Here is a 24423-nt window from a genome sequence, read left to right as displayed (position 1 = left end):
TATCAGTTTTCATGTGTATTTTATGTTTTTATCCCTTATCAAAAAGTTTACTTTCTTTTTGAGAACAATTAAATATTCGTCTAATTTTACTGCGTTTTTTCCAAAGCGTTGTTTTATCATAGTATTCGTAACCCTTTGGTTGACGAAACCAACAGAGTTTAAACAGAAGTTATCGCTGTTTCGGGTCTAATGTAATTGTCAATGTCTTTTTTCGCTTGTATTTTCACTATCACTTTCTGCGTCTTCTGTTTTTGTGACACTGAAAACGCTATCCACATCGCTTAAGCATTGAAACTTAGCTCAGTCGAATCGCCATTGGATCATTACTGGATGTTTTTCCTGTTGACATTTTCGAGAGATTTTACATTTTCATATTTTTGGCATATAACTTGTGTTATTGCCTCGACTTCTTCACAATAAGATAAATCTCCGATTTCGATATTATGAAGACTCTTTCTCTATGATAGAACCAGTCTCATTGCTTTTTACTTTCAACCAAGCCTTTGCTGCTCCGATGAGACATACAATACAGTCAACTTTTTTTTCCAGAATTTCATTAAATCATCATCTTTCTCAGTAAAGATTATGAGAAGACCAGAACGGTAAAGTGGTTTCATTGATAATATTACATTTTTGTTCAGCGCCTAAATTAAATTGGTAATATTTGGCGGTAAAAATTCAGCCATTGTTATACCATTCGTTGTTTTTTACATACTCTCGCGCATAGTGTTGATTGTGCGTGCGTGGATATCATCACGCATGGATAATTCGCAAACCGAATAATCGAGAGTGCGCTGTATTTAATTTAATACATTGCATTTTATGTTTTATGTAATTATAAAATCGTATGGTTGCTGGCTGGAAAGGGTAGCAAATACGTTTGCATATTAAAAAATGCCGTGCTTGATTTAAATTAAGATACGAGGTAGTCATTATAAGTGCATTATAATAACGATGTCATATAGCAATTTGAGCATATAAGTTACTTAAGAATCAAGTTAGGCCTCAAACGAACAGTATGTAACGTCCTATGCCACACAGCCGCGCCGAGAATAAGGTCGACACCACTACAGTTAGTGCAGTGATAACACTTTAGCCAGTTATTTCCATGTTATCGCTACAAGTGTGTACATCGCAAAAACAATATTATATTTTATTTTACTGCATTACTCTACAAAGGCTGGTTTCTAATGTTTATTTAAATAATAATTACGATAGAGATATGGATTATGAAATTGCCAAAGGGGCCTTAAAAAGCTAGATAAGTAAATTAGCATCTGAGAGCCCATAACGTTAACGAGCTAGCAGGCGATTTTCGAGAATGGTCGACGAAGGGCTGCAAAGGGAAGACTATTGTCTACTGTACTGCAAGAATGCTAATCAGATTGAAAGTGACAAAAGTCACGCTGCGACCTAATACAAAATAAAATATTCAAAATAAATATAAACTATAAACTATACAAGCAATGCCAGTAAAGTAAAGAAGCTATATAGGTATTTGCAGCTCATGAATTCTAAAATATAGTGATAAATGAAATGAACTAGATACAAGAAAATACCGAATACAATAAACGTCAAAAATGAAGCTAGGTTACGAAAGTATGGTCTTTAAGCATATAAGGCATGACCAAATTATCTATTGGAATGGAATTCGTAAACATTTGCAGTTTCACAGCTACGTTCAGTGCTGAAGAAACGCTACTTAAATTTAGAAAAGTGGTCCAGTACAGATTCGATTTTTAAGTAATTATGGATCAGTTAGTTTCTGATTAGGTAATGAATATTTACAATTCCTCTCAGAATCTTATTTTGTAATACCTGAAGTTTGTTGAAGTCTACATTTGAGGCTGAGACACAGGATGGAGATGCATAGCATAAAACTTGCCAGATAATGGATAGATAAATCATTCTCTTCTTATTGGAAAACAGTCTAGAGTAGTTTCCGAGGAGTAAGTTAGTTGAACAGAAAGGTGGTTAGCGACACCAGAAGCTTTTCTAATAGTTTTTTAATATGACAAATCCATTTGAGCTTATGTATGATTATAACTAGCTCATATTATTTATAGGTTTCATATTTTCACCAAATTAGTAGAGGCTTTTCAAGTGCTATCTGCCGAATCTTTGATCTTCGTGACCGGTAGGAGCTTTGAGGCGTTAACACTGATCGTCTATTTACTGCGTCTGTCCAAAATATCTAAAGCAAGATCCTGGAATTTGGAGATGGCATTATTGGGTTCGATGCAGCTGACGGCTGCAGCCGTATGGTCGGCGTAGCAAGCTAACGTCGAGTTATCCATTTTGTCAATGGGAAAGTCGATTACACAAAAAGTTAGAGAATATAAGTTACTTAAGAATCAAGTTAGGCAAGAGCCCTGGGTACTCGTGCAATGGTATTTTTGAAGGCTGAATGGACATATTCTTGCCTAAGAGGCCTGCTACAGGGGCGTAGTTAGAGGGGGCAAAGGGAGGGCATCTGTCCCCGGGCGCAGAATTCAAGGGGCGCCAAACTGATGTTACGACATTTTAGAATTAAATGTTTTCCATCCTTGGCAAGCAGTAGGGGGCACGAAATCTTCAGTTGTCCCTGGGTGCTAAAAACCCTAGCTACGACTCTGCCTGCTAACAAGGAAAGGTAAGACAGAACTGAGGAGAAGGATAATTTCCCTATTAAGTTTCATCTTAATCAGTTTGTAGAACAACCACTTATGCCATATGCCGTTGAGAGCTATAATTGATTACTATGAGATATGTTATTTTATTTATATTTTAGGATTAAAATATTTTTATGCGCGGATAAATAATTGTATTTGTGTAACAAAGATAATGACGCAAATAGCCATGTTTCAAAGTCTCTTCAAACTAGATTTAGTTATCAGAAAGAGGCATCTAAGATGGCGAAATGTATGATAAGACATTTCTCCCATTGGGCTTTACATTCAACAGCATGATAGTAATAAATAACTTCCTTTTCCTTATTTTGAAACAACGTTTTGACTGTGGGGAGTATGAGACCATAAAAATTAAAATAGCATCTTGAATCCAAGCATCTTTCGTACGTCAGCAAATCAAAGAAATATGAATATCAAGTGAAGCGAGCGACGAATTTTTTTAAAACCTGATAGCTTAGAATGCATTGGAATATACATTGGAATATACACAAATGAAGCAAAAGCGATGACGAGCGAAAACATTGCTTTTAAACAATTTATAGGGGCTGCTGATAAAGATCATGTAATTTTTACATAATTTCTGAACCATTCGAGAAGCCTTTGCAGCAAAAAATGTTAGCAACAGAAATGAATGATGTGCTTCAGGATATTATCAAAAGTACAAACTTTGTTAAAAAATATCTAAAGCAAGATCAAAACATGTCATTAACTGCCGTTTGTTTTCAAATCTCGGATAGACTTAGACACCGACTGCAAAATATTATTATTACACGCAGAAGTAAGATAAATGCCAAGAGGGCAAATTTTAAGATTATTGTTACTAAAAAGCGAAATGATTAGATTTTTTAACGAACAAAAATTGATTTGGTGCTCTTTTCAAAATGACTGCAGGTTATCAAATGATTGTGATGGAGCTGTGGGGTTAAGCTGGGTTATTTGCCAGATATCTTTGAGAAACTAAACAATCACAGTTTCTGTTGAAGTTAAAAATAGCAATATCTTTACCTCGAATAAAATAATTGAAGGTTTTAGCAAAAAGTTGAATAATTGAAAAAATTGGGTGGAAAATAATTCATTCGAAATGTTTTCGACTATCGGAAATTCTATGATTGAAAAAAAAAAAAAAAATAAATAATTGTAAAACTTTAATTCAAAAACCATGTAAAGAACACATAAAATCCTGGAAAAGTTTTGCAAATACGTGATATCGAATTTTTATTTTAAAAAGTTATTTTGGATTCAAAAACCATTTTTGATTGACATTAATGAGAGTAATCATCTGCTATACAGGGATAAAACTCAAGAGGAATTTGTTGAGCTTTCGAGTGACTTAAAACTTTGAGCTCTACAAAACTTCTTGACTAAATTCTGGATCGGAGCTAGAAGATATTTTCTGATAAATTCTAAAATGGCATTAAGTGTTAACTGTCACATATTAAATAATAACTTTTTCAGCTTTAATGCTTGCTAAATCCAAGTATCATTCAACGCTGAAAAATACTGAAAATGATTTATATCTAGCAGTATCAAATATTGCATCGGAATTTAATTTATTATGTAGCAGCACACACACATCCATCTTATTAAAAACTGGGTTTTATATATTAATTTTATGGACATTTGAAAAAAATCCTAAAAGTATTATTTTACACATATATTGTTTATAAAACAAATAAAATATTAATGGGAAAATATTTATTTTATATCTTTATTTTATATTTAATATTTGAAATCCACAAAAAATCTCAATGAAAAAGAGGATCACGAAAGAAAAACATTTAAGAGACGCTGCTTTAAATAATGACCTTAAATGTCTGTTTGTAATATTTTTTTTTTTTTTTTTTCAAAATAAAACTAAGATTTCTACGAAAACAGTTTCTGTACTGTAGTTATGAGGGATTTGTAAAATACAAAATCTAACTTTTTATGGATCGAGGCATATAAAAAATCTCTGCGGTTTTTTTTTTTTTTTCCCACACTACATGATGTTGATGCCTATATATCCGGCAACACTCACCCGATTGTCTCAAACGAACACGTGCTTAAAAGGTGACATTCAGCTTCCATTGTTTGTGAAAATAGTTTTCTAATTCGTTACTTGTGTAAAAAGTTATATTGATTTGAAAATGAGTGAAATATCTGAAGAAATAAGTTATGTAACACTTTTTACTATAAAAAAGGCAAATAGGCTACAAAGACATGCCCAAAAATTTGTGAAGTGTATGGTGAGAATGCTGTGAGTGAACGAGGGACACCGGAGTGCTTTACTCGATTCCATTCCGGAAATTTCCATATCAAAGATGCACCTCGCTCTGGTCGGCCAGTCACTGAAAAAGTCGAGGAAATTTTGCAACTGATGGAGCAAGACCGGCACGTAAGCTATCAGGAAATAGCAGAGGCACTAAATATTAACCACATTAGAGTTTGGAATCATTTGAAAAAGAGCAGGTTACAAAGAGAAGCTCAATGTTTGGGTGCCACATAAATTGCAACCTGGTGAAACCATCAGTTCGGCCCTGTACTGTGCACAACTCGAGCGTGTGAACGAAGCAATACAGAAAAAGCGAACAAGATTGGCCAAAAGAAAAGGAATTGTGTTCCATTATGACAATGCGTAGCCATATACATCTATGATGACTTAGAATAAACTGACGGAACTTGGTTGGGAAGTTTTGATGCATCCACCATTTAGCCCGAACTTTGCGCCGTCTGACTACCATTTTCTTCGATCTCTGCAAAACTCCCTTGATGGTAAAAAATCGGCCTATCGAAGAGCGGCTGAAAATCACTCGTCCAAGTTTTTCGAAGATAAACCAGAGAAGTTCTACACCGAATTATGAAGATACCCGAAAAATGGCAAAAGATCATAGATAATAATCGTCAATATGCACTGATTAAAATTGACTTTCAATAGAGAAAATTTTTGTTAAAAAATGTACCAAAATAGCGCGGAGACTTTTTTTATGACCCAATATATATGATTCGTATTGAGCAACTATTTCACTAGTAATATATTTATTATGCTTTAATGAGTTAATTGAAAAAATACAGAACCCGTGTAGATATTTTCGAATTTATTCACTTAAATAGTTTTTAATTATTTGCTACTCTTTAAAATGTACTGCAAAATTTAAGATTTTTCTACGAGATTTAAGAAGGAACTAAAAAGCAAAAGTTGTTCGTTTTAGAGAAGCTTACTATTTGTCTTGTACGAGGCATGTTTTTTTATTAAGTGCTGTTTTGATATTGTATAAACATAATTATAATTTCTTAACACATTTTTTTACATGATAGCATGGACCTTAGTCTACTTCTCAAAATAATTTCCACCTACATCGAGTATGACTAGATTTTGAGTTACAACTTCATAGAAACCCGCCGGCTGATTCGATAACGAATTTTGGTACCCAACACAAGCACAGCTTTCGATAATTTAAGCGTTCTGTTACAGTTTCAAAGAGTACTTCTTGAAAGTCGAGGAAACTTTGTAGATAATGATAAAATCATAAATTCAGCTATTTCCATTGAATATGTAAAGTGCCATTCAGTTTCTCATTATAAACCATAACAAAACGCTACGAACTTGTACACCGACCCAATACATGATTGGTGGATGAAATACTATGCTTTGGCATCGTTAAACCTCTATCAAAGAGGTAAAGGCTACATAACTGAGTAATTGGTACCCATTGGGATGCCACTGACATTAAGATAAATTGTATTATTACAAATGTAATTGTGGAACAGAGTGCAGTTAAGATAATCCTTTCATTTAGTAAATTTCAAAGTTCTAAGTAGATCAGGAAAAAGACAATTCAATATAAACAATTCAAATAGACTGCTATAAGTTTTTTTTTATTGGCAGTGACAAATAGCCGTTAAGCAGATTTTGGCTTTATTTGACTAGACATGTTCTTGCTAACACGAATTAAATATAACTCATAACTGGGACATTTTGCATTACTCTACAGTGACGTAGGACTTGCTGATTTGAAAGGTTGCCTTATTTTGTCCTTATTTCGAATCTTGCGTCAAAAAATATTTAAGGTTTCGTACTTTTAATTCTTTAGTTAAATCTGATACATTGTTCAAGTTAAATCTGATACATTTGTTCTTAAGTTACTGTAATTATTCTACGTGGATAAGAAATACGAGAGAGAAACGAACTGAGCTTTAATATATGGGTTGCTTTGTAATTAATGTAAAATGGCGTTCCTAACATTCAGCACGCAAAGCTTTTTAAAAGGAAAAATATTAAATATTCCATTTATTATTATAAAACAGAACCTTGAAAATTATTAGAACTAAATCTCTGTCAGTTCTAAGCAAAATAATTTGAGTATTTATAAAGAGATTACTACTCAATTACTTCTTAATTTTGTATAGCATCAAGAAAAAAGAAAAAACTAATATTTAGTTTAAAAATTATTTCTAGAAATTATTAATAATCATTGTCGCCAATACAAATGAGGTAATTCACAACACATATACCTTTAATGTAACTAACTGATTTCTGTTTTATGCGGCCTTGCATTTTCTTGTCAAAGAGCGATGCGTCAAGATAGCAATCCAGTACCTATCAATCTCTAAAACTTTGTTCAAACGTTCCAGTGTTTCGTAATAGCAAGTTCTCTATGGTGCTTTTCGTCAACCAATTGATGTATATAAGCTCACAACGGTCAAAGAAAAGGGCCAACAAAATTTTTCCAACAAACCTCAAGTGAGAATGGGTTCAGTGTTGGAGAAATCCATCGCTGAACTCATTAAAGTTTGAGTGTCGAACGTTTCTCTGTGAAAGAAGGGAATGTTTTAACGTGTGCACGTAACATGTGGAGCAGATAAATGTATCAATAAACATAATCGATTTTACCTTATTTCAACATATACTGAAATTACGGCCTAATTCACTTAAACAACTTTTATGTATATGGAGGTTGCCTACATTTGTTTCAAACAAAGTTTAATCCGTATGTTTCGTTACAGCTGGATTTCTACGATATTTTATACGATATAAACTAACACATTTCCAATTAACTAGAAAATATTTTTGTTTCAGTACTTAAACAGAAATTTTTTGCTACAATTTATAGAAGAAATTATTCCGAAAATGATGCAGGGATGAAGAAAATTTTGAAAAAATTACGAGAGAAGTCTTAAATATCTTATGTATGACTAACTCACTTACATCCATATGATGTTCCAACAAGTTTTCTGCCATAAATGAGCTCCCAGACGCCAGCTCTTATTGTTTCCCCAATATTAGACAAGCCAATGATCACCGTTTTTCCCCAGTTAGGATGACTGGATTTAAAAGCTTCTTCCTGAAATAAAATGAAATCTTAAACTGTGTAAGGAAAGCATGTAAGTTATTCCATAACAAGACAGATTTCTTAGGCAGATTCATACCTAAGATTAAATAATGAAGTTTGAAATATAAAAAACATTTTTAAATACAACAAAGCGAATTCAAATGAGGAACAATAAAGCAATAGAGGCGATAAATTACAGATAAGTTTCAACGTACCGACGTAGAAATTCAGATAAAATAACGATAAAATGGACTATAAAGGAAATCTTATGCTATCTCAAGCTTCCCAGTCAACAAGTATATATGTGTTAGAATATGATAAAGAAAGATGGCCAACTCCTATAAATATTTAGGTGTCTATATTGACAAAACCCTAAATTTCAAAGATCATATTCAATATGTTACAAATAAGGCTAACGCTGCTTTCATTGCTCTCTACTCATTAATTGGAAGAAACTCTAAGTTAAGCCTCCGTACCAAGAAAAATATCTACATCTCACTTATTCGACCAATAATCCTCTATGCAGTTCCAGCCTGGGCTACTGCCCGAAAAATAGACAGACAAAAATTAAATGTACTCCAAAACAAAATCTTACGTAGCATAGTGAACGCACCCTGGTTCGTGCGAAATTCTCAAATTCACAAAGACCTGGATATCAATCCAATTCACGACCAAATCCTAATTTCTGCACACAACTTCTTTGAAGATATGAGAAATTCTCCCTATGAAGCTATTAAATCGCTTACAGACTATGACCCTACTATTGAGAACATAGTGGAAAGACCTCGAACGATCCACCACAATTCTAAGTGGTGGTAGTGTATATAATGTATTAAAAAAAAAAAAAAAAAAAAAAAAAAAAAATTACTATTCCTTTGCAGTTACTATTCAAGAAAGATGAACTTTGCAAAATTAGGACTTTATTTTTCATCGATGAAGTCTTCGTTTTACTACTTATTTAACCAAGATGTTTACTTTTTATTTTTAATATTTCGTATCGTGTGTTTTAAAATCAAAGTTCGTGGTAACACCAAGTGCTTACTCTCACTCATTAGCCCTAGTGAGCTACATGACCTCATTTTCACCTTTTACAGTTTCCTATTCATTTAATGATTATATCGCAAGTTTAGAAGATTTTCAAGTGTTTCAAAAGACATAAGACTCTTAAATTCACAAATAGATGTTGCTTTTACTATGTTCGAACTTTATTTATTGCCAAAAACTACAAAAACTTCATTTTTCGAACTCTGACTCCTCGACCAATCTAAATGCCGGACGCTGATCACGTGCTCCTGCTCTTCTTGACTCACGCAGAAGCTTAGAATTTCATTTCGCTTCTCGCCACCATTTACGTATATAATCACCCATGCTATGCCATGATATGCAAGTTAGCAAAACTTATTTTATGAGTTCTCTCATTTATTGATCTCGCCTTCGGGCGCGGTGTATTTTAAATACACCTCTTAAATTTTTAACTTTATGGCCTATGGTAAAATGATAATATACTGGTAAGAGCTCCTAGTAGCTAAAGCCAGCAGTAAAGATATGATCCAAGATCCAAGAAAGAAAGATGGAAAAGGAATCACACTTTGGGCTGTCGAAAATTGGAAACTTGTCCAGGTGGGCAGGCAAAAATTTGTTCGATCGCCAGTCCAAGTTGCAGTTATTGTAATGCCTCGAAGTGAACTAGTAAATGATCAAGACCTTTCTCTGGTCCGGGCTTTTTTTTTTTTTTTTTCCTTTTGCAGTTTTTAAGATCACAATTAAAAGAAGGTTTAAATTTGTTGACTATGATCTTGCAATCTCTATTAAATGATGTACAGGAAGGAAGTAACTCTAAAAAATTTGCACACACGTCATGAATTTTATTTTGAAACTTTAAATAACAGATTCTTTAGAGAGGGAATGTCTTTATGACAGATCAGTATTATACTGTATTAATTTTTAACTGATTATTTGGATTGAAAAATCTGGAGTTAGTGACAAAAAAACTGTTGAACATAATTATTGTAAATAATTGAATCTGAATTTACACAAAAATTTATATATATATATATATATATATATGTATGATAAATTTTTTTACCATAACAGAAATGATGCCAACGGATACAAAACAGAAATCCACACCGCCATCTGTCATTTCCGCCAGTTTCTTTGGTACATCTGGTACATCATTTGGGTTTAAGACATCGGTACAGCCCAAATCCTTAGCTTTAAAATAAAGAGAAAAAAAATGATACTGCTACCACTAATAATAAGAAGAATAATTCCATAACAATATAACAGAACCATGATGAAGGTGAGAACCGAGAGGAAGGTAAGATCTAACTTTTTTTGCTATCGTAAAGTTAACGTGATCTTAGGAGGTAACCTGGCGACTTCTCGCACAGGCGTGAATAATACGAGAACAGAAGAAGTATGAAATAAACCCTTTATTATTCGTCAAACTCTTAATAAAAATGCACGTACTTCGTGCTCCCAATAACACGCTGACTTGCGGTGGAACTTCAGAATAATTTAGCAATAAATTCAAAGATAAATAATAGCGCTGCCTAACAATTTAGTTTAAGGCTAACTAGACTGACTCAAGAACCTACTCTGCTATATATTTATTAAATGGCTAAAAGGTGTATTAGTAACTCAACGTAACGGCAACAAGGGCAAAATAGTAACGTGCGCTGGCTGGCAAAATCACGCTCTGAATAAAGTTCAATTTTCGTCTGCTTTTATACTCTCTTCACTTAATTTTAAATTTGCATCCTGGCGAGGGAATGCGAGGGGAAAATGAGAGGTTCGGGAAAGATACCAAACTTAATATAATTTGTTATGCAAACTAAGGGAACCCCTAAGCTGTGATGTCGTGACAATAAAGTTTCGTTTTGATGAATATGACAGGGCACAGAGTGGGCAGTTAGCAGAACATTCTGGAGCGAAAGTGCACCTCATACTCCACAATAAATAATAAAAAATGCATTATTTTGCATAAAACCAATGTCAAATCATAACGAGGAAAATTTCGCATATTTGAAATTTTTGCATGCAAATATGCCACTCACTGGACAATAAGTTAGAGGGTTATTTATGTGCATTGAAAATCAATTAAACAAAATTTGCCAGTAATATTAAGACAAGTAGTTATTTTTAATAAAATTAAAATATTATATACAAATACAGTGCACCCATAATTGAAGTTCCCCTAGTCAGAGCAGCGTACAGGCGTAACCAGCCATAAGAAAAGTACTAAACTTTGTGTATGACATAGTAAAGGAATGAGAAAGACATTTAGTGAAAAACCCCAAATTAATTTTAAATATCAGTGCTAGAGGGTGTATTACAGGGAAACTCCACCAATACTTATGGAGTTTTTTTAACGCCACTTAACAGTTTTTATAAAACTTACAAACCTTCACAAGGAACTTGTTTTCAGTACGCTTGCTTGCCACTGGTTGATTTTGCAAGATAGAGCTTTATTAGTTAAATTTTATTATCAAAATACTAATTCCCCACCAACTAGTTTACGAGCCTTGAAGAGGACTCGAACAGATTACACAGCCAGTCACTACAAAAGGACTTGAGTGTCATTACAAAAGGACTAAAAAATGATAAAATTTGAAGCAAGAGGATCACTGGTTATTTGTCCTGGAAGAGGAAGAAAACCCATTTCTAGCGTGATAACAGAAGTGTTTGCAGTTGAATAGAATATTTGATGATAATAGAAGTGTTGAGGGACAGGGCTTCAAACCTTAAGGCTAGAACTTTCTCCATGTAACACCCTCCTTTCTCTATTCCGCTAAATAAATGTTTCCATAAGATCTTACGCAATATCCTCTGATATTATCCGTCCAAATTTAAACATGTGAAGCAGTTGCTTCTTCCGCATGACGTATGAGTCCAATTCTCATTACAGTTTCTTATTCGCTGGGAGATTCCAAATGACCTTGGAACATCTGGGCAGATGAAGAGCATTTTTTTTAACGGTTCATTGAATACTCACTGCTATCGAATTTGGGATCCACAAATTTGAACTCGATTGTAGATATTATGTTGCATTCTCCAAGAGGGACAATATGTTATGAATTTAGTGCATCATGTATTCTGGGGCGATACTTCTTGGAGAAATTTACTCTGACAGATCAAGTGTCATCACCGGGCAGCAGCATGCAGCTCTATTAGGCTGCTATCACACGTCGGCTTGTTTCGAAAGAATAACTGTTTGGAACAATTTTTCTGCTTTGTCACAACAGCCAATCACCACAGATCGCTTTAGGGTTAACACAGGGGAAACTGGTTCTCCATTACAAACAAGCTAACAGCATTCGACGCTGATAGCTGATTGGTTGAAAACGAACAACTTGCAACTTTTTTCGAAAGGAAGGAAAAAGTTGCACGTCTTTCTTTCAATAGTACACCAGGCAGAAAAATTGTCCGAAACAGTTGTTCGTGTGAAACAAACGCCGTATGATATGGGCTTTAAGGAATAAAATTGTCCCGGCTCTGCAAGCCCGTCACTGCCTTTCATGCAGTCTTCATATAAGACGGCACTCCTCCACGCATTGCATGTTGTCTCCTGATCTTGAAAACAGCATTTTGCGACACATGTCTAAGCATTCACTTTACTCAAATATGGAACAAACCATCCCGAGATTTCAGATGGTAGCTTGCAGTAACGACTACCATATGAAGCATGTTTTGCTGCAATAAAAAATGTAGCTAAATGTGTAATTTGTTAATAAAATGCCTTCTAGTGGCGATATTTGGAACTAATTTGATATTTTTGCTAAATGCTTTTCCCAACCCATTACGCAACACACAACATTCCACACTTTTCTGATCGAATGATTACAGGTATGAATAGGGAAACTAAATATGGACACGCTGTATATTAAAAAAAAGTTATTTTTGACAGCTATAAAAAAGATATTTTATTTTGCTCGATTTTACTGCCTTATTATTATTTTTTTATATATATATTTTACCAAGATCTTTTTTAAACTGGACTTTTTTTAAATAATTACTAGATTCTTCGGAAGTTTTTAAATGGAATCTCAAACCTCAAGAAAGAAATGAAATTAATTATATATTCAAGAATTCTCAAAGCTTGGATGACGATGAATATAGCTATGACATTGCTGTTGATCTGATGTTTTCAACATTATGTTTCGATACATTCTATTCTTTAATGCAATAAGGAGGAAGAATGTGAGTAATTTGAGTAACGAATGAAGAAGTCTTGAGAAAAGCCAGCAGTTTCTCAATATCTGTGTCATTTGATGTGGAAATAAATTAAAACACTGTATTTTTTTTTTTTTTTTTAAATATGTTTCTTTTAAGCCTTCAGATATCCTCCATTTTTTTCCTCCGGATGGTCTTTTAAATCTTTCCCTAAATCAATTTAAAGAAGTAACAGCCAGCTTATTTATGGCAGAAAATTCTTTTTGAAAGCTTACTAAGTTATAAATAGAATTATTTTTTATTTATCTTTTGTAACTCTACCTATTAAATGATTTACTTATTTGAAAGTTTCCTTCATAAGATAGCTGACATATTTCCAACTGAAAACAATTACGGAATTATAAACTGTATTAGCTAAACAATATCAAGGCAAGATAACTCAATTTTCATTAAAGAGCTGCATATGCTTTAATATCACTAATTACTGCCAATGATAAACCAAATGGGAACCTTCTAATAACGAAAAATTCATTTGCAAAGACATGTCTAGGATTTCTGTAATTAAATGAATTATCAATCGTAATAAATTTCCGTATATCCTTATCAGAATTATATTAAGATTGCTAAATTAAAATTAAAAACTGTTAAATACTTTTGGATGAAGACTGATATTAATGTTTTGAACTATGGCGTTGATTATTAAAATGATTTGTACTATAAGACTTCTAGAAGACTCTTTTTATCGGAACATCATTAAATCTTGAAAACCCTACTTCATTAAATAATATTGTAAGATTTATACTACTAATACATTACTTTTATGTTAATTCTATCTTGTAGCTTCTGTTTCTTCAATCAGCCTTCACCAGAACATGAATTAATCGGAGTAACTGTTAAATGCATAATTTACAGAGAGCTTGGTAATGCAACGGAAAGGTTTTTATGGCATGAACCATGTGGCTGTGTACCAGTGTGGTTTTGGTGAGCAATTTCTTATATTTGCTTTGTCGCGGGTAGCCGGGGCTGGGCTATTTAGGTACTGAAGATGTGAATATTTTACCTCTTGTGTCTTTTCGAAGTTCTACACTTCTAGCTAATTGAGAAGTCAAGAAGTCATCGGAAGCAAGAAAAAATTAAACAGGGTGCAATTTAACAGTTAATTAGTTTTGAAAAATGTAGATGTTTTCAACTGGTAGTTTATACAGGTACCAGAGAAGTATCTATCTTTGCATCAAAATTTATAATGAAAGCAATCTGGAAATATATTAAAAAGAAAAAAAAAATACCCAAGGCAAACTTTTGGGGATTTGTATCTATGCCTATAATTTTTGCAGCTTTGCTGTCCCTGCATCCCATGACAACACACATTCCAACTCCTCCCAAACCCCAGACTGCGCAGGTGGACCCAGGTGATACTTGACCTGCATTCATTGCCGCACCATAGCCAGTTGGGATGCAGCATCCGGCTAAACAAAGACTATGAGGATCTGCTCTTGGATTTACCTAAAACAATAATGATTCTTAACAGTACTGTAAAAGTTAATTTAAAAAATAGCAAAGAACTCATTCAATGAGAAAACAAAATGTTAGGCATAATTGGGATTTTTTTTTTTTAACTTTCTAAAGTAATTTGTAATTTAGGTGCTAGATCATTTTGTGACACAAGAAAAATGGTATTTGCATTGATACTCTGGATACATAAACATACGTTCTCAGCCAGTATCGATCATCTGAAGTGATATATAGATAGTATATATGTAAAATATAAAAAATACGATGGCTTTGCTCTACGCGAACAAGCAACCTCCAATTAACTTTCCGTAATTTTAGGATCATCCCCCTAGTCCAGTATTTTCGAGAACATTCGAGCCTATTACGTAATTTGCATCAGATAGATTGCTTCTCTCCTCCTGCGTTACAACACTTCGCTGCTGCTTAACCCATCTTTCCTTTGTTAGAATAGTTATGACGCAAGAAGTCTAAATTTAATCGTACTTAGTTTAAATCACTATTGAATATGTAATTTGGGGAATTTCATCTAAAGTAAAAATGATCTGCAGTGAAAATTGAAATAAAGATATGGAATAGTAAAAAGTGAAATCTTTCTGTGTCATCATTTCTGCTGTATTCCATTCAGCCAAACAATGCCCGGACTCTGGCAAGCTTCGTCACTCATGTGCTCGACTGCCAAAATATCACATATATGCGTGTGTGTGTGTGTACAGCGGTGACAAACTTTCATTAAAGATAGAGATGAGATGACGATGAGAAATTACATATCAATGCATGGTCGGAAACGCTTTCCTGGCGCGGTAGTGACGACACAAAACGCAAAAAAGGAAGGACACAAGCAGAGAGACAAAAAATGTTTTATTAAGTTTAGTACAGTAGAAACCTACAAATAAGAACACAAATAAACAACGATCGTCATTAAAGAAGGTGTTCGAAATTACGGCCCCGGACCTTGATGCAGGCCTCACTTCTCTGGCGCATTACATCATGAATGGAAGATAGCGTGAAAAATGCATTACGCACGGTTCCTGCATCACAGTCCGGGTAGTAACTCCGAACACCTTCTTTGATGTTAATCGCTTTCCTTTATGATGCTTTTCTTTATTTTTGTTGTATTCTGAAAAATAAACATATTTTCTCACTTCTTTCGTGTCCTTTCTTTCTTGACTTTTGTGTCGTTACTATTGCCCCAGGAAAGCATTTCCGACCATGCATTTCTATGTGATTTTCCATCGCCTAGGCGTACTCTATCTCTCCTGAAAGTTTGTCACCGCTGTATTGATACACCCTGTATACATAAATCTGTACGCAGGATGGAATGGTTGGTGAAATTCCTGGTACATAACCTTAAAGGCCACGCTGAGCCAAACACATGGTCCATTTAGTAAATAGCTACATCAAATCCACATGATAAAATTTAAATATAAAATCAGATAAAATCTCGTTACACGTAATACATTAAAACAAATTAAGGTTTCAAATTAATTCAAATTAAATAAAATTAAGGTTTCAAATTAAATGATAAAAACCAATTTCTATCAAATTGTGGAGTTCCACCCTTTTATCTAGCAACTAAATGTGGAAGAACCTAATGAACGGCTAAGCGAATAATCGCGTTAGTTCTCGAAAAATCGAGAAGTGTTAATTACCCTTTATTGTTCAAAATAAGAGTTAACCAGAAGGCCCCTTTTTCAGGGCGTACAGCAAAGCAACCACTTGGGCTTGAACTCAAAGTAATAAGAAATAAGACTTAACTAATGCTTAACTAAAGAGATATAGTCAAAGATATCAAAGTTCTAAGTAGTTCGCTCCTAAATATCGAACAAGTTAGCGAAGCTATCAAGGGCCTTTAATACGGCCGAGCGTAGTAACAGCTTAGAGAGTCGAAGCCAAAAGGCAAACGCACACTAATCAGAAACTCCGAGGCTCTCTCTCGAAGTCAGTGGAACTTCGACTTATATAATACTCTTACTCATTTGGATTAAACTCTTACTCATTTGGATTTCTTTAAGCAGAATAGTTTTCATTTAACCTTTGTGAGTTTTGATGACCATATTGAAAGAAAGGTAGTTCGATCCCGGCGGCCACACCCCCTACGGAGTTCAGCAAGAAGACGGATTCCCGGCCAAGGATAACTGGTCTATATGCAAACTGAAGCCCCACATTCAGCTTTCCCGAAAGCTTAACCCCAAGGCACTGATTATAAGGACTAGTGACTACTAACTGATACTAGAGAAGATAGCTAATTGCCTCCGGTTTTGATTGAAGCACAGCCAAATCAGTGTAGAAAAAAAAAAGGACCTCGCCTTAACTACCAGGATTCTTCTTACTAATTTTACAGGTCTGTAACGTACGACAAATGACCAGATTGCTTTCTATACATGAGAAACTAGAAACAAAGAAATATAGCAGCATCTCACTTTCAGTTCCAACTTCAGGACTGGAAAATCAAAAGGGAAACCATAAAGGAGCAAAAACTGAAAAATTAACAGATAAGAAGGGGAGGAAAAGAAAAGTGGATCACGGATGTTCCTGGTTGTGATTCCCGCGTCATCAAGAGATTGATCACTTAAAGGGCTAGGCTACCTAAGGATTGCCTTACTCCTACTCACAAAGAGCGATCCCTGACGTCGCACACTATGGAAGTAGCAGATTTTTCGATCGTCCTATATATTAAGAAATATCTGAACAAAATCATAAGAAATTTATATTATGTTACATTTTGTTATATGGAATCATTTTTAGAAATAAAATCGTAATTTATTTAATATATAGTATTTTAAAGCAATAATTAAAAAGTTATCCTTTAAAATTATTCATTGGTGTTAATATATTAGCATATATCAGTAAACAGCAATCAATTTATTCAATTAAAATTTTATCTTACATGAATTTTACTCCTCCCTCCCAGCATCACATATTTTTTATCATATATACGTATATATACTGCGACTAAGCACGTTTTCTGATTATCGTTTAAAAAAAACTTCAGGTTTTTAAAGTAATAATAATTAAACATAACAGATCGTAGTACTTTTTCCTTTACAGAGGTTTTAATTAACTGATTTCTTTACCTTGGCAACATTAAACTGCGAGGTGACAGTATACTCAGAGTTAGTACTGATGCTATTCATTTGACTAAGGACTTTGCCATTGTAAGTAATACGAGATGTCCCATCCATTTGGAGATGATTTCTCTGAAAAATAAAATAATAAAATATAATACTTTTAAAGAAAGAACTTTAATTTTGAAACTAACAAAATGAGGTAAGATTTGAGGATTTTTTCGGCTACGGTACGACTTAATCCTTTTGTGCCGAGAAGCATTTGCGTCCACTTATGTATTTAGTGTCATCGACATATCAGAGCTGTAACAGGCATTTTAAACTAGAGACTTAGCGGCTGGCAATGCCTGAAGAAACATTTATTGAGCAATATATGAACATTAAGTTTCCACGCACATTAGGAAAAATGTCTAGGGGAAACTCAAGAATGTTGAGGAATGTTTTTGTTGATAACATTGCGTCTCATTTGAAAATCTTAGAATGGCATTGAAGCTCCCAAAATTTCCAGAGATCTCGAAGAAATACGCATGAATAACGGTCAGTTCGGGAAATTCTTCACATATGCTGAGATTTGCAATGACGGTATCAAAAGCAAGGCCATACTAGAAGCATTTTTTGATATCGAAGTTATTGTTATTTAAGTCTCAATATCTGATCGACAGTCGTAAATAGTGGTACTCAACAAAGCATCCGCCTACAAGATGCAATCCTTTCACCTCTTTATTTTCATATTAGTTTCTGAATTTCTTGCAAAAACATAAACTGTTTGTCTTTTCATATCAAACGCATTCGCCTGGCCTCGCACATCTCAACTGCACGTTCCTTGAATTAGAACATCAACTTAAGTACAACTTGTTTTTCAGGCCCGTTTTTTAAATTTTGAACGCTATTTCATTTTGTCACTAAAGGATATTTCACGAAACAGCTCCAGACTGGTTTCGAATATTTTCATAGTCGCTGGCAAAAATGTATTTTTTATGAAAGTTCATACTTTGAAGGGACATGTATTTCAGTATTACAACTTTAACAACTAATCTCTAAATTTTTTATTTTTATTTCGTGAAAGCAAAGGGAAAAATAGTAAGGCTTCCTAGTGAAAAATATTAGATTTTTTTTTTCGAAAAGAAGAGCCCAGTTGAATATATTATTACATTTTCATAAGCATGGAGAAAATTATAGTATTTAGCTTACTGGTGTCCTCAGACATAAATTAGTCTTAGAATCCTTGCAATATTTGCAGTCTCCGCAATGGCTTTCGAAAGTCAGAACGACGACATCTCCTGTAAAAATAATTATTTAAACTATTATTTCAATTTCATAATAGAAATTAAAAGCTTTATATTTTAAAATTTCCAAATAGCAGCAGTGTTTCGAGCAAAGATTTTTAAGGCTACCTTTTACCTTCCTGTATAATTTATGATTTCAAGAACAAAAGATGCAACTAAATATTTCATCAACTTTTAAAATTTAATAATTACTTTTAAACTTTAATTTTTTTACAAAAATGCATATTTAATTTCAGTTGGGGTAAAAATAATCGGGAAATATTTCGCTGCGCCGGTAACACTAGAAATCTTTAGACAGACAAAATGAAACATTGGTAGATATAAACGCTGTAATATTTTTATCAAGCCTCGTGATTGCTGGTACGCCTTAGTATCTGAAACGTTTCTGGAAACATTTATTCTAAATGTCAGAAAGCAATTCTGAATGCACAAAAACACCAGCTGCTGCATTGGTGATAGGCTATGACGTTCCGTGCAACTAATTCTTGATTTTCAGCGGAAAGCAGCCTAGGTACTGCTGGCGGTTGCAGGCCTGAGGTGCGGGGAGAGCTGAATGTACGGTGAGGCGAACAATGGGGACATTCGAGGCTCTGTAGAGCGTTGATATATCCGGATAGTTAGTTGACGGGAACAACACCTGAATCACTTACTGATAAATATTTGATGTTCCCCTTACATGTGCTTGTACAGTTGACCAATAGTACAAGTTCTTTCCCGATGTTCACAGTTGTGTTCCAACATTGATGCCTACCTAGTGGCACCGCTACAACATGGCTTTCCGACTAAGAACGTGACAACTATATATTTGCTAAGTACTCTGTTGAGATTTATTGGTGAGAATTCATCTGAAAAGATGCACTTCGACGATTACTCTTTCCTGTGGTGATATTAAAAGTTAAGTTTCGGCATGTATTGCACTGGACTACTCTTGATGAAAACTTTTAAGCATTTTCGCTGACCAGTTGACACGTATCTGCATTTAAGCCATCGTTAGTGTGGATAGTTAGCCATCCAAACACAATAAAATTTCTGAAAATAGCAGATAACCATGCAAGACCACGACGATGATCATGCTATTGGTTATCTAGCTACTTTTGCTATCCACAAACGGAATTCACTAAATCAGTTAAAATGGTAAAAAGATATAGTCCTTCCATTTAAAATGCAAGCTAGATTCGTTTATAGTTTTTCTGCGGCGACAGAACTGCCTGAAAGTGCTTAATCATCATTTGAGTGTGCTCTTTTATTTAATAAATTTTAATTACCAACACAGTTAACCTTATTAATTCGACTTCCGATAGCTGAACATTCCATATAACTTCACAATCAATTTTTTTTCTTTTTTAATTGGTAAATAATTTCTGTTGGTCAACGAAAACATTATCTCTTAGATAACGTGGAGGTATATTAATAGATAGACTTCAAATTTAACTGAGAGTTTGTGGCTGTAGCTTATTGAAAGTTAAACTTTCAGTACATACTGAGTACAATTTCTCAGTTTACAACCAAGTTTATAAGCGCTGTGCTATATTGTCCATACAAGGAGAAATATGGGGCGTGAAGAAAAGAAAACAAAGTAATACGAAAAGGAAATGAAACTGGATGCTTTAAAGAGACTGGACTTAAACATTTAATAAAATTTCCCAGGGATTTAGATGTTGGATGAACTACTTTAACAGGGTGGAAAATAAGAGGACCGAAATCTACTGTCGGTGCCCCAAAGCAGCATATCCTAATAGTTTAAAGAAAAGGAAAATTGGAAAAGTGGCGAAAGTATTTGGGGTATAGGCAAAAAAGAGCATAAAGGAACAGACATTTCATGGTTCATTCTGCAAGAAGAAACCTTAAAATCCTATAAGGAACTTCAAGAAAAGCCTGGATTTTTTGCTAATGTTAGCTGATTCGACAAGTAGATGAAGCGCCACATTATAGGGCAGACAGTTAAACGCTGTAGCGAAAAACTATCTGCTGACTGGGAAAAAAAATGAATAAATTCACGAAATTTTTCCACAGACTAACTGTAAAAAAGGATTTATCTGGGGATCAGATTTACAAATATGATGAATTTGGTATAAAATTTTATATGTTGTTTGTATTCAAGGAAGAAATATCGGTCCCAGGCTATAAAATAGTAACAACAGAGTTACAATTTTGGCATGCAGCAATGTGACATGCAACCATAAATTCAAAATAGCATTTATAAGCAAATGGAAAAGTTCCTAGCACTTAAAAATGTAAAAAGGTGCACTAACGGAGTTGACACATACTATGATTTTTTTCTGTCTACTACAGGAATCAGTAAATACATGAATGTGTGGAGCCATTTTGAACCAATGATTTTATCAGCAGTTTGCTTCTTCTTTAGGAAAGTTTCTAAAACTGAATAATCTGCCAAGAAAAGTCTTCTCATCCTCGATAATGTCTAATTCCTTCCTGATGCGGAACAGTTACTATTACATATTTCTTACTCTTAACGTGATTTCGGTATGTCAACAAATGGACCAGAGCATTTTGGAAGCACTGAAGAACAGCATTTTGGAACACACGAAGATTTCGTTCATGTCTTGTAGCCACGATGAAAGGGTTTATCCTTATCGATAAACTAAAGAAAATAGACACGCTGGACGTAGTGAGGTGGATATCTAAACGAATGAAGCTGAATATATCAGTTTCATTCTTTCAGAGAGAAAGTTCCAGGAATGTTTAGGAAATTATTTTCAAGGAAGCAGAGAATATACTGAAATTACTTATTGATAGGGAACTTATTGATGAAAATTCTAGACTGAGAGTAAGTTGTTGATGGTGATGTCGACTGATGGATGGGGTAAGATAAAACTGTAAACTTTTAAGAGATGGTGAAATAGTTGCATTAATGAAAGAGAACGGGGATAAAAGTGGAGATGAATTACAAGATGAGACGGAAGACAGTCTAAAAGTTAGAAAACTGATTCAGAATAAAGGGCTAAAGGATGCTAAAGGAATGCTCCGTTAACTGAGCAAGCAATGGGTATCTACTACGGGCATTTTTGTTTCTGTATCTCCTACGTAATTAAGCTGCACAAAGATGAAATGAGTAACAATATCTAACAGTATCTGAATAATAATTGAACCAATATCTGATGCGAATAGATTCTTAAAACCAACAGATTTCACTTCACCCATAAGTAAGCAAAACAGAAACTTCTTGTTCATAACATAAAACTCTTAATATCAAATATTTAAAGATTTAGAGCAAATGAAATAGTCAGTCACCTGGCTGAAGGTCCGTGACACCTTCTCCTACACTTTCGATTACACCAGCGCCCTCATGACCGAAGACACTCGGAAAAGGGTATTTCTCATCGATTCCTTCTAAATTATGTAAGTCCGAATGGCATATACCAGTCGATCCCATCTGAAAAAGAATTCTGGCTTCAGCAAAATCATTATATTATTATTTAAGAAAACTTTTTATCTATGTAAAAAATTTAAATATTTATTTACATTGAACAGCAGTGCATTGACGATACAGCATCCTTTAAAAATATCCTAGATATGTCTCCCGCGGACATCCAAACAGTTCGAATATAATGTTCCCTGATTCCCCACAGCATCTCATGAAAGTTCCTGATTCGTCTCTGATACTCACGTGTGAGACAGTGCTGGACTCAGAGCCATTTGGGCGTTGAACCTTTTGAAGCTGACCATTTTGGATGCTGAACTCACACGACTCGCCTGCTCTGATGTAGCGCCACAACTTTCTTTTGAGTAATGCCCTACCAACCGTTAACTACTTGTTGTTCCTTACTATCTTCAGCTGAACAGTAGTTCTCCACGCTATTGCATCTTCACGGTTTAGACGAATGTAATTTGGCATCCAAAGGACTTTAAAATCATCATGAGATTAGGCTTAGCCTCTCCTCCGTTACCTCGAAGGGCTTTGGTAAACCAGTCTGTGGGGTGCTTGCATCTATCATGCAAGGATTTTGCATAAATATAATAATATCTAGTGAAAACTTATCTTCATTTATCGCAAAATTAGAAATTTGGATACGTGTAGTAGAAAAGGGGAATTTTGCAAACTTTGCCTTGCTTGATTCTGTTACTGCGAAAAATGAAAAGAATACAATTATACCCGATATTGTAATACATTTAAGACGATTGAGCGAATCATTCAATGGATATTTTTCTACCGGAAATATTACCAAAACTCAAAGATGGATACTGGATCCATTTCTATTTGACTTAAATTTGATGGATGATAGTGATCTGAAAAAAGATCAACTTATTGAAATGCGAGCAACTGGACATATTCAAATGGAATTCGAACAATTATAATTGCAACAATTCTGGTATTCACACTTATTATCCAGATTTGGCGAACGGAGCACTGCAGTTACTCTTACCCTTTGCTACCACCCTACTTGTGCGAAATGGGATTTTCATCGCTTTTGCATATAAAAACTAAAACGAGAAATCGCTTAAATGCAAGTGATGACTTACGCGCATGTCCTTCAGAAAAGGAACTTCGCTTCGCCAGTATAATAATGAATGAACAACAACAGACTAGTCATTAATAAAAATAATATTGTTTTGTATTTATATAAAACGTACAATGTTTTTCAATAAACAATAAGTTTCGCAAAAAATGTATTTTTCTAGACTAAAAAAATTAAAACACATTTTTCAGTGGGGTGCGGGAGATATATTTTCAGATTCAATGGGGTGCGACTAGCTAGAAATGTTAAGAAACACTGCTCTAGTGTTATTTTCATTCTTCTTCCTCGGAAGGATAAAAATTACGACATCTGACGGTAAATGTAGTAGAATTCTAAAAACTTATCAATCGATTTAGTGCGAAAGCACTAATAATGGTCACTTTTGTCAATAGTTAATGAGAAAGTTATCTTACATGTGATCTTTCCTAAGGAAAATATTTTTTGAAAAATCAGCTTGTTTTATCTATGAGCCTATCTTTTGGATTCATACATGGTTTAAAATACATGATTCATCATTTAGGTCAATATAATGATTCAAATCATCATATGTAGTAAAAATTTTCAGTTTTCTTGCCAACAATTTAGTTAATGGAATAATTTGCAGATAGCAATTGAATTCTAATGATATGTTTCTTTCAAGAAATTTATGGTATTATTTAAGAGGCTAAAATAGAAAATATTTTTGAATCAATAAGTGTTGAATTGGGATATTATTCTTATGAGCATCAAATACATATTCAGTACTCTGAAAATTAGTACGTACATGGTTATGTAAATATGGTAGATGTAATTTTTTTTTGGTATGCCAATCATGTTTTATTCAACAACCAATTATTATTTTCGCATATTTGAGAATTTTTAAAGTTACACTTCAAGGAAATTCCTAGCATTGTTTTCGCATATCCGTCTGTTACATCTATAACCATACT

At 34.0% G+C, this 24423-nt stretch overlaps 1 protein-coding gene across 3 annotated transcripts in view; it reads right to left on the bottom strand.

Moving 5' to 3' along the window:
- LOC118199952 (alcohol dehydrogenase class-3 chain L-like) overlaps positions 1-24423 on the bottom strand; it is a 47390-nt gene that overhangs the window by 10072 nt on the left and 12895 nt on the right. For all 3 annotated transcript variants that reach the window (XM_035371852.2, XM_035371850.2, XM_035371851.2), the window contains 6 exons: positions 22269-22410; positions 18922-19010; positions 17740-17862; positions 14440-14656; positions 10065-10192; positions 7855-7990 (listed from right to left, as the gene is read on the bottom strand). In XM_035371852.2, coding sequence (XP_035227743.1) covers positions 7855-7990; positions 10065-10192; positions 14440-14656; positions 17740-17862; positions 18922-19010; positions 22269-22410 — 835 coding nt within the window. The remainder of the gene's footprint in view (positions 1-7854; positions 7991-10064; positions 10193-14439; positions 14657-17739; positions 17863-18921; positions 19011-22268; positions 22411-24423) is intronic.

The sequence above is a fragment of the Stegodyphus dumicola genome, chromosome 2 (assembly GCF_044657685.1).
Source record: "Stegodyphus dumicola isolate Sdum_Otavi_A_Nest chromosome 2, ASM4465768v1".
NCBI classification, from domain to species: domain Eukaryota; kingdom Metazoa; phylum Arthropoda; class Arachnida; order Araneae; family Eresidae; genus Stegodyphus; species Stegodyphus dumicola.
Note: the sequence above shows the minus strand (reverse complement) of the source record. Positions and strands in the feature narration are given on the sequence as shown.